At 45.8% G+C, this 12,146-nt stretch overlaps 1 protein-coding gene across 1 annotated transcript in view; it reads right to left on the bottom strand.

Moving 5' to 3' along the window:
- Positions 1–8,090, bottom strand: part of LOC144108268 (uncharacterized) — a 42,793-nt gene extending 34,703 nt beyond the window's left edge. The window contains exons 1-3 of the mRNA XM_077641540.1: positions 5,147–8,090; positions 3,046–3,180; positions 2,049–2,656 (exon numbers count right to left, since the gene is read on the bottom strand). Coding sequence (XP_077497666.1) covers positions 2,049–2,656; positions 3,046–3,180; positions 5,147–5,390 — 987 coding nt within the window. The 5' untranslated portion in view covers positions 5,391–8,090. The remainder of the gene's footprint in view (positions 1–2,048; positions 2,657–3,045; positions 3,181–5,146) is intronic.
- Positions 8,091–12,146: the final 4,056 nt, after the last annotated feature.

The following is a 12,146-nucleotide window of genomic DNA, read 5'->3' as shown; positions in this document are numbered from 1 at the left end:
AAATTACAGTACCATTTTTTTGCTTGTTTTACTTGAATAATTTGTCGAGATAAATTAGTGAACTTTTTAATATAGCTCAAAACATTCAGGCGTCAATAGGAATGTTGTGGAGCTTCACAAATAATTTCCAACCAAGGCACTTCCAACAAGGTAGACCTAGCGTGGCTGTTTTTAATCGGGAAAAGCGAAAGCCCGCGTAGTTTAAGAAATACTACATGACAGCGTGCTACGTGCGGCCGCATTACATTACAGCGCCCTCATCCATGCTTTGTAAAAAAAACTGCTCGCTTCGCGCCTTTCGTGCTCCACGACAGAGCTTCGCGTTGCGCTTGGTTCCAAGATAAGCGCCGGTGGGTTCGGGTGGAAGTTGAAAAAAAGCGCGGCTCCCGTTTCTGCAGCGATAATTGCGCTCTCACACTAGCAGATTGCAGAATGCATTGGCAGCCGCTGCCGGTAATGCCAGAGCCAAGCAAAGATAAAAGCCCTTTCTCGTAGGCAAAGAGAAGGCGCGGCGCTGGCGATGTTGTTTATAAATCACGGATGAGAGCGCTGTAATCACGGCAATTCGGGCGAACGGAGCGCACTGTCACGTGGTATTTTTTAAACTGCGCGGGCTTTCGTTTTTCTCGAGTAAAAACAACCACGCCATGTCAATCTCGTTGGAAGTGCCTGTGTTGGACAATATTTGTGAAGCTTCACAGCATTCCTATTGACGCCTGAACGTTTAAAGCTATATTTAAAGAGTTAATTAATGTATCTCAACTAATTATTCAAGTAGGACGAGCAAAAAAATTGTACTAATTTTAGATAATACCTAACAGCATCCACGTGATTTCAGTTCCGCAGAACTCCCAAGTTTTTTCAATATCTTGGTCCAAGTTAGCTGGGACACCCTGTATAGAGGGGTTGCTTATATTCTGTGCATTTCTCTATCACCTGATTAATAGTGTGAATATGACCTATTGTGGAATATCCTTTATGAAAGCCTGCCTGATCATTTGGTTGATTGAAGTCTAAGGTTGCCCTGACTCTATTAGCGATTACTTTAGTAAATACCTTGTACGCAACGGACAGTAAGCTGATTGGCCTGTATTTTTTCAAGTCCTTGGCGTCTCCTTTCTTATGATTTAAGACATTGTTAGCGTTCTTTAAAGCTTCTGGTACGCTCGAGGTCATACTGCATTGCGTATACAGGGTTGCTAGTTTTTCTAGCACAATCTCCCCTCCGTCCTTCAACAGATCAGACATACTGGGGACACAATTAGCAGTACAGAAATATGCCGTTTACATCCAAAAGCGCCACAGAGATTTGACAAACTGAAACACAAACAGCGGCATGGTGCAGTATCTATACATTTACATATACACTAGAGACTACTCCTACAACCTACAAAAAAAAACAAGCCTTTTTCCTTATGAAACAATGCTACAGCACTAAGATGGAACACAATGTACACAAGCGGAGTGTCTGGCATATCTAGAAACAGCTGCGGTGACATTAATACACGAAATTGCAAAACACTGTTGAAACACAAGCTTTCAGAATGCGACAGTTTGAAGAATGGTCTGGCCCCCTTTGGTTCCTTGAATGCTTTAACTGGCAGAACTGCTTGCACATGCACCACAGTTACATGGGTATTGCTGCTGAAAGCCTTGATCCCACAGAAAATGATGCTGTGTGTGCCATAATTACAACTCAGTGATGCGTGCGAAGCTTAGTAAGGTCGAGGACTACAGCGCAGTAGCAAAACCGACAAGAAAGATCGACACAAATACAGGTGCTGTGTCAATCCTTCTTGTCCATCCTCAATATGTTGAACCAACAAGCCAGCCACTACATATTTAGAAAGGTCTCTTTCCTTGTGGAGAGAAAGCACTCAAGGAGGAGCTACGAGTTTGTTTACTTCGTGCGTATACACCCAAGTATGTTTTTCTCGGGAGAAGTAGCTTGTTGATGTGAGAACAAACTGGTAAATGCAAGCACTGGCATAATGGTGACAAGAAATGCCCTAACGTAGGCATCAGGCACCACAGCTTCATTAAATTGCGTGCTTTTCATTTTTATGTGCTGTCAATTCGCTCCCCTCTAGGAAAGCTTCTTCGCAGATGTTACACTTGAATGGTTTTACACCTTTGTGTGTTTGCAAATGTCTCTTCAGGTTTCCACATTGTCCAAAGGCCATGGGGCACAGCTGGCAGCGGAATGGCCTCTCACCTGTGTGGGTGCGGCGGTGCACAACGAGAGTGCTTCTGCTTGAGAAATCTTTGCTGCAAATGTCACACTGGTATGGACGGCTGCCTGTGTGAGTGCGGAAGTGCTTTTCCAGGCTGTCCTTTAGCGCAAAGCTCCTCCCGCAGAACTGGCACTTGTATGGACGGTCACCAGTGTGGGTACGGAGATGTGTCAATAAGTGTACTTTTTGTTTAAACCTGTTACTGCAGAAGCAACACTGGTGTGGACGTTCATCAGGGTGGGAGCGGAAGTGAACCACCAATTCAGATCTTGTTATGAAGCTCTTGCCGCAGTAGTTGCACTTGTGCCGCATCTCACCCATACAGACATCATCAGTTGTTGCACGGTGGCATGTGGCGTGTGTTCCACTCTGTGAATTTTGTCCAGATGGTGCACTATGCTCGTGATGTGTGACGGCCAAGCCTGCATTGTGAAAACCAGAGTATTTTCAATTACATGTCGGATCCCATGTGTCACAGCTCATTAGCAGCTACAGCTTAATATTAGAACGGCAACACACAAGGCGATGTTATACAACAGCCATGCCAGCATATTAGTGTCTGCCTCATAAAGCCAAGCTAAAGAATTGAAACAAGATAAGCCACATCGAAGTGTGCATACTGTTAAGCCCAAATTTTCAACCACAAAATAACTGAATTACAAAAAGGACCTGACATTGGAGCCAAGTTAATGGCCATAGCAGGTGCGACTTAGAAGGTTTCACCATGATCAATTTTATGAAAGGAACCATCTAAGTTTGCCGTGGTGAAGACTGTTTAAAAAAAAAGTAAAGAATGTTTCTGTGAACATACCTCCAATCTCCTCAGAAGCAGGCTGGTATGGCGACTGTCCCACGTCTTGCTCTTGCATAACTAGTGCATGCTCGATACTGGCAGCAGCAAGCTGGTCAGGTGACAGTTCAGTCGGTTCCTGTTTTACGACTGGTACTTTCGTAGATAAGGAATAGAGGAGGAGAGACAGAACAGATACAAAGTGAGCCATGTGTAAACTTAATACCCTTCTAATCACTATGATAAGACAACTCATTCTGTGAAAACGATAGTGATGCTATGTTGATACAGTTACATTTCTCTTGGTAAATATTTAACAAACCAGAGCATCTTTTTTTAACTTCAGTACTCGCCATATGGCATAAGTTGGGATTTGCAATATGCTGCATACAGTCATGGAGGCTATTCTCGCGGAGGAACCCAATCAGGCTTCTACCCGTTTTCAGGATATATACGGTGCATGTTGTATTTCACGACAGCGCTTTAGTCGGATACAAATCAAGAATGAGGCGACGAATGCTCATCAAGAAATGCCCTGCAGTAAAATATGTCTACGTATTTATCAAGATGTCACAGTTATTCTGCAGCTAATCTCTTAGCACCTGCCAGCCTCCTGTGATGTCATGCTACCAAGTGCACGGAAGTTGACGATATCATGAGAGCCAGTCAACGCCATAAACTGGAAGGCCTCCTTTGAGCAGCAGCGCTTTGCTTTAGAGTTGTATCTGAATATTGTCTCTCTACACTCTGAACAAACTTGTCTTTTGAAGAACTGATAGACAGCCACATCTGTTACATTGGATCAACAAGAAACTGCTAGTGCCAGATTTTGTGATGACTGCATATTTACACAAATTCTTTGAGGCAGCAACCCATCTGGCTGACTTCCACAGCTTAGCAGTATGTAATACACTGACTTTCATCTTCAATGACTGCATTAGCAATACCTGAACAAGTCATGACTCCACACATTCCAGTTGATTTGGTACCACAACTGCAATTTAGAGAGTTAAGTGAGGTATGCTTATAACCAGCTGTAATGTAAAACTTGTTAAGTTGATCCCAAAAAGAACACACATATTTAAGGCCATTCAACACATCGACAGAAGCAACAACACTGAAACCAAACACAGAATTGCAGCAGAACACCACGATCACCATGAAGAAAAATACAACTCGCACTGTGGTCTAACAAATGACCAAAAAGACCCATGCACATTCACACCTTTCTGTACACTCAGACTGCGGTCCGGGAAGTATTGTGAATGAAGCAAAAGGTCGGAAGTGAAATCTTTAACACTGCCCATATTTCACGTTTAAGTAATCTTGCCATGCTCTTGACTTTGACACAGCTCGATGCACCTCCCTTTGTGGGCAAACAGCAGACACTTAGACCACGAGGCACCGTGCACATAAAAAGAGATTACCACAAGTGAGGCTCTCGAGGTGTGGGGAAAAGGCTAGACAAGGTGCCTCCTGTCGTGCAAGCGCCAGTGACGAGATTGGCAGGCAGGTTCCCAACACTGTAGCACAGCGGAGGCTGGTAGACATCAGCCGCTCAATAGCGCGCATTGTATCAATGCTGCTGTCGCTGCCTGTTTGCCAAGCTTGTGTGAGCTAGCATATCAGTTATAGTCTTGCATGCTTGTTTTTAACATGATTTTGAGGACAAGTTGAGAGAGGGATATTTTGAAGAGAGAGGGCAGAACATAGCTGCCGACAAGACGTCTTATCAGAGTCACTCGATTAAGTAGTAGTACCCACATGGGGTAATGACATGCTGATCAGATTACACTGTGCGTTTAATATGGCTGCTTCGATGGTGAATATTTTGCATTGTACAAATAACGATAGGCCATCCTTGCTCATATGCAGAAAACATAAAACCCGAAAACAAAGCGCCTTATTATAAGATGCTGAACTGACTACTGTAATAAAAGGCATGTCTGGGGTAGCATAAATGATTGTACTTCGCCAGGAGCACCTGCGCATTACAAAAGCAGTGTACCGCTATCTCACATGTGACATCACATTGTATCAAGAGTATTTCGACGTATGATAGCTCTCCGCCACAGATCTTTTTACCCCCCCAAGAAAGTGGTAAAGGCACAGCAAACTTCACTGTCAGTGTCTGCCATCGCAGCACCATCTATCGCAATTTCCTCGTTCCAGAATTTGGTCACTTGTGGCAGCCTTTTTTTCGTGACACTGCAAACTATTCTACAGGCCATGGACATCAAGTCATTGGGGCTGTGAAGTTTCGCAGCAGCTGATTTGAAAGGTCTTCCCTCAGGTACAGTTTTGTTCGTAACTTGACAACATTCGCTCCAATGCCTGCAAAATAAAAAAGGAAAAACAATGTGCATCAGAACTAGAAATACCTCAATGCCACAAGCGACAGTATATAGGTGTTTTGTGTGTTAATCACAATATGGAAGCACCACATGAATTTGGAGGGCAATTTAGAGGAGTGTATTGAAAGGCTCAGGATATTCAAGGCTATTGAAGTGAATGTTTTCAGAAGAAAAAATGGTCTCTAGTAATATAGCTGAGCAGTAGTAAATTCCATCAAATGCCTGCTTTTGCAACTTTTCAGCATAAAAGGTTAGTTTGATATGAATGAAAAGAAGACCTATATTCCACACTGTGTGCCCCCCTCATTACATTCACATTTCCAGCTGGTGAATAGTGGAGCTCTCAGACCAGACACGACATTTAACGATGTAGCGGGAGAAAGTTCCCCATACTGTCATCACTGTAAAACACAATAAGTGCGGAAATAAAATGGACCGTAAAAATAGTAATGCACAATCCACTGCAACTTAGTAATGGTAAGCACTAGAGAAATAAAATATAGCAGTAGCTAGCATTGCTCCTTTAAGACCTAACCAATAACTAATTTTTGTTTGCTCTTATTTTCGCTATGCCACTGTGACCAATGTAACACCACACTATGCCAATGTGTATAGTGCGGACATTGCTGTGCAACATCATTCACAGTAAGCTGTGTCCAGTCTATGGTGACGACAGCAAATCAAAGATGTTTTTCATGCCTTTGGAGGTTTTGATGTGATGACTACAGCATTCAGGGCGAGCCACATTTATGGAGACCATCACCTGTCACAACATATGGCCACACATGAGTCACTGATATAGTAATCCAAAATGACAGATCCTTTGCCACATGAGAAATGATAGAGCACAATGGTATTACAAAATAATCTGCATTAACACTAATTTAATGACTGCCATAGAGAAATATTTGTGCTCACTGGCTTCCAACGCTCCCGGCAAGGGAGACAATGCAGATCAGGAATAACATATCCGATGGCTGTCTCCAGAGTTTCTCTTAGGTTTGTCTACAATGACTTCATGCTGTCCTCATGTAGGATGATGTTTCATTTCGATCCCAGGAGCAGAAAAGGCAGTCATTGGAATGGAAACATTCATGTAACAACCGTTAGCAAAGAACGATATTGCCCAGCCTGTGACAACCTGCAGCATATCTCAAGAAGAGGCCAGAGTTACATGCAAGGGACATGAACCTGGATCACGATAATACCAGACTGCATGCTGACCACATGGCACTTCACATGCTTGGCCAACTGAGATGGACAGTGGTGCGACAACTCCCATAGACCCAACCTAGCGTCATCAGACTGAAGGCTGATCTGTATGGGAAGCAGTTTCGAGACGGGGTCATTGCGTATGAAGAATTGGTGTAACGTCCAAACTCGAGCATTTTGCAAATGTGCATTTAAGTCATGAACACAAACATGCATACAATGCAGTGAATCGGTTGGATCATACATTGGGTGACATTTCCATAGGACTCAAATTTTATTTCCTTAGTGCTCACCGTTATCAGCTGCAGTGGATTGTGCTTCACTTTCAGACTGCCCTTTGTAACAGCATAACAGCATGATGCTTCTACCAGAGACTGTTCCACATAAACATAAAAGGCATTTTAAAAAATGCCCAGGAAACAAGCTGATTGTAACGTCATCTCAGACATGCCCATGTAAGCGAACAGCGAACAGGTGACATATAAACAAAAAGTAGAACGTAATGCATTGCACTGTATGTAATCATAACTTAAGATATCGCAAAGGCAGTCAGATAAAGGTAAATGGCCCAAGGGCAATGGGCGGAATGATGCAGTGAACATTTTCTTCTGTCATCAAAACCAGCAGAAAAAAGGACAACCTATCATCATGAGGCTCAGCTACCTTTTGTTCCTGACTGCACTTTCATGAAATACTGCTCGAGCATCAAGAAGGAATGAAAACAAGAGCTGGCTTTCGGTCTGCTGTCATGCAGTGGAAGAGGTTCATTGATGTTAAAGGGGCACTGTGACGTCTCCTTCCACGTCCAATTATCCTGTTTCAGAGGGATGTCCTATCCATTGCAAAATGGCTGATTGAACATACAAATGAAAGGTACTCCACTTGTGAAATTGCAAAACACAAAGATAAGACGAAATAGCATTTAATTCACCGAGTGTGAACATTGGGAGTTAGCAGTCAGAGCAACGCCTTGCACACATGCAGCAGATGTTTGCATGTGATTTTTGCCTTACCAGGACATAGATTATATTAGGACTAAGAAATACGAAAAAATAAACGTGTCCCGGCCCTCACAGTCCGCAACCATGCATTTTGATGAAGTGTTTGTTGTGCATACCCATTGTTGACAAGGCAGGCTGGGACCATGGAGGGGAGAGCATGCCAAAGCCTATTAATAATCTATTTTGATTTTGGTAGGTTGGAAATCTACCAAATGTCCACTCTCTGCTCTTTGTTTCGCCATTTTTGAATACGCTGTCTGTCAATAGTTTATTTTTTTCCTGCCCGCTGCCTCCTCAGCAGCGGTAGTTTGAATGCAGTGCTCGTTTTGAAGCAAAATGGAAAGTGCTGCTCTGTATGTTATTAGTGTTAGCCTATTCCGTTTGTTTCCAAGAGAAAGGCACGCTCTACCCAGGAACAATGTTTTGGATCCATTTACCCAGTATAATGGAGTTAAGTACAGTGATTCAGTGACTGTACACAAGTTATCCTAACTAAAACTGCTTCAAAATTCCAAGAATTAGAAGCGACAGTAGGAGAACACTCATCGAACCTTTCTTGGCTGTGAGGCTCCTTTAGAAATCGACGTCAGTGCCAGGTTTCCCTTTTTGTTACCACCTTTGTGTGTTGTCACCAAAACAGCAAACGCTGGAAGAGGCCTTATTAGTGGGCATTGTTTGGTCATCCTTCAAGGCATGCTATGCTGTAGGTAATTGGAAGACAATAATGTTCTGTGCACTATGACGGGAACAACGAATTTTGTTATATGTACAACACAACTTTTGGTGCCATTTGCCGGCGCACCATTTACGGTTCTGCGCATGCGTGAAAACACAAAGAATATTTGTGAGAATGGGTAAGAGAACAAATAAAATCAGCTGTTTGAGTGACCGCTGTGGTACAGTAGACTAGCGCATTCTTTTCGGGCGCGTCAGACAGCGGCCCAGTACACTCAGTGGTTCGTGTTCGTTTTTTACTGATGCGCTTTCTCTTCTTTCAACGAAGCATCAAGATGCACAGAAATTCATTTACCATTGCAGGTGTGCTCACTTTAAGGTTGCATTCTCAGACGTTTTTGAGCGAAGTAATTGTTCAAACAACTGTCTAGAAATCATTTTTTCGATCTCCTTTTTTTCTTACCCATAACCAGTAAATACGTGCACACAAATCAGTTACTGCTCTCCTCAGGATGTGCGTTACCGTTTAGGTTACATTATGAGATGTTTTGGAGAGAAAGTAGCCGTTTAAAAACTATTCCTGCTTGACTACGTTCTTCCTACATGGCGCCACATCGTAGTGCATAGAGCAACTTCCTGTGTGCGTGCACTCCAGTGTCCGTAGTGCATGGAGTATCTATCATTGGGTTTCGGGCTTAAACGTCCCAAAGCGACCGAGGATATGAAGGACGCCGTAGTGGAGGGCTTTGGACAATTTCGACCACCTGGGGCTGCCTAAGCTCTGACATCGCACAGTAAATGGGCCTCTAGCATTTCGCCTCCATCATAATGCGACCGCCGCGGCCGGAATCGAACACCCATCTTTCAGGGCAGCAGCCGAGCACCATAACCACTCAGCCAACTCGGAGGCTTTCATCGTTCACTGGCATTCGCCGCTCGTGATTAAGTTTTGCCTTCGCTCAGTGGCGAAACGTAATCAAGAGCGGCGCCGCAAGGCAATGAAGAATGGATGGTAAACGTCAGAGCGTGAGCACCTAAACATTCGAACATGGCGCGCACGGAGCTCCTGTCGGAGAGCTCCGAAGTGGAACCGGCCAGCTGATCAAGACAAAGGCAGAGGATGACAGACGGTGAGCAGTGAGGCAGAGGCCTCAAAGGTCGGGCTGCAACGAGGACGGAATGCAGCGAAGGAGCAGCCACAGGGGCAGAATACGTTTTCGGCAATGCACTGCGTGCCAGTGCAAGGGGCTCGAAGCGACGTGGTCCGCACGCATCGTCCCCGTCCCGTCGTATGTTACGGGGCTCCAGTTCGCAACCAGCCGCCACCAGCTGTGCGAGTTGCACTTCCATATGCCACACGCATCGCGCACAGTTGAACGGGAACCAAGGCAGCAAGCGTCAAGGGCTCTTTTTCTTGTGGCTACGTGTGGGGGGAATCTGCTCGGCTTCTGCCACCCATATCGTGGGTATAAGGTCCGTTCGATTTGCCTGCACTTCGTGAACTGGTTCTCGCGGTGCTGCACTTCGCCATTCGTTTCAGCGGTGCAAGATGACGCTGTCTGCACGACGCCATTCGTTTCAAAAAAGTGCGGACGTTGTGCAGGTCAGTTCAGGAAAGTGCAGGAAAACTGTGGGTCCGTTCGATTCACCTGCGCTTCCTGCACCAGTTCTGTAAAGTTCCGCAGCGATGCCGCGAGCGTGCAGCGCCAGTTCCAGCAGTTCAAGTGCTGCTTACTTCATAAAACGAATGGTCGAGTGCAGGCCTGGTCGTCTGCTAGCCTTGGCGTCGCCACCAAATTGCAGCCAGCAGCGTGGCGCCCAAATCAACGGCCGCCAACATCCCGAACCGCGTGAAGAATTTTCAAACAGCACATCGCAGCGAAGTGTTGCCATGAATCAGTCTCGATGCAACCTTGCGGCAGCTAAGCGAAACGCACGTGTGATCTTTTACTGAACACGACTGAGGTGCGCACGCGCCGACTTGCATGCTAAGCGGTTGTTGCAACAACGTGCATCATGCGCTGCATGCACGTGTTTACTTTTTAGTTAACATAACCGGCTTCGAGTACTAATATAACTTTATTAGTAGAAAGGATCGATAGACGCCGGTTACGGGTCCGTCGAGAGCACGATGGTCGAGAGATGCAAGGTGCCGGCGAGGGCCGCCGTCCCCACATCCGTCGTCGCCTTCTCGGGTGGCCACTCACGTTCCATGAGAGTCGGCGGGCTCGTGTGAGGCACTGTTGTCATCGACGAGTGGAATAATTTGAGTATGCCCGCCGTTTATCGCAATGCGCAAGCCATCGTCGCGAAAGCCGTCGTCTGCTTCCATCGATTGGCGTCGATTGGCGTCGTGCAGACGGCGCCATCTTGCACCGCTGAAACGAATGGCGAAGTGCAGCACCGCGAGAACCAGTTCACGAAGTGCAGGCGAATCGAACGGACCTTGTTATAGTGTGCGCAGCGCGCGCGTTTCTAACGGGAGGGCGAGGCCCCCGCCGCGATGACTGCGCGGAGAGGCCGCAAGGAGCGCTGCCGGTCGAGTGGGTGCGCCTGTCGTCGGCTGTCGCGCCGATGCCGCAGCCTCGCGCGATTGCTTAGGGCGTCTGAAATCAATGTTTGACAGGCATCATTTCTTAGATTGTGAAGCTGGAAGACGCTAAACGTGAGCAAAACCCTCCTGAGATGTTAGAGGCTAAGAGGTAATGCAAAGAGAGTACGTGTCTTGTTCCGTTCTGTCGAAGCGGTTATCGGTCTAACGAAGAAAAGGTGTCTGTTCACTGCACCGGCGGACCCAGCACGGCTTGCTGAATGGGAAAATAAGATCAAGAGGGCAGACAGAAGGCTGACACCGAAGGCTGTCGTGTGCGAAAAACATTTTGAGAACGAATGTATCGAAAGATCTTTTAAGATTACGGTGAACAGCGTCATGAACGAACTCGCCCGAGAGAAGCCACGCCTGAAGCCCGATGCTGTCCCTACAGTATTTGAAAATTACCCAGCTCATCTTGTGCCTGAAAAGACGGTGAAAAGGAAGGTGCGAAACATTTGCGACCAAGAACCGGCACCTAAACAACGGAAGCGAAATGTCGAGCTGGTGGATCCCGAGTTGTGTTCTGCAGTCGACGGTGATGATACGTGGGTTAATTGGCTCTCATTGCGTCTCTCGTGGAGGCGCATCGGAGGAACTCCAGAAGCCTTCCGATTCCGAGCATACAGACATTGCTACAGGACCGGTGTGTGATAGTGAAGCGATACTGCAGATGAAAAATTCCTAGAAAATTTGTTACATATTACCTAGACGCATGGCAGCGGCATGCAGAACCAGCTGGGGGCGGATTTCTTACTGAAAACACGGCTTGTTGACTAAGGGTTACGATAAGAGGTACATTAGACTTGCTATCTTACCTTAGCTCCACTGTATAGGATACAACCACTTCTTCACATCGCGTTTGAGTCAGGACAAACTGTAAAACGTTTTCGGCATTATAAGGCAGTCATCCGGTGGTAACGACCACCCTACCGTGTCAAAGCTTCTGGTGACTGTTAACTTAATGCCGTTTTATAACCTGGAAAAACCACTGAGAGGTACGAACTGCTCGCCAGATGTTATCAAAGCACTCTTGAGTGAAGCACCTGTATCACAGCTAGTCTAGCGCCAAGGCAGCGCCACTTTTGAACATTATATTGATGATTTATTTGACTATGGAAATGTTGATGAAGTCGAGCAGGCAATTGATAGTGTTCTGTTCAGAAATGACCATGCCGGGTACGTAGAAAGGAAAAGTAACGCTGCCTTGATCTGCTATGCTGCTGGATATGTGGCGAGGAAGACAATCGGAAAAAACGCATGCCCGCAGTGTGCATCTTGTCTTTGTGT

This window comes from Amblyomma americanum, chromosome 10 (assembly GCF_052857255.1).
Source record: "Amblyomma americanum isolate KBUSLIRL-KWMA chromosome 10, ASM5285725v1, whole genome shotgun sequence".
In the NCBI taxonomy this organism is placed as follows: Eukaryota; Metazoa; Arthropoda; class Arachnida; order Ixodida; family Ixodidae; genus Amblyomma; species Amblyomma americanum.
This window is presented reverse-complemented; position numbering and strand designations above follow the sequence as displayed.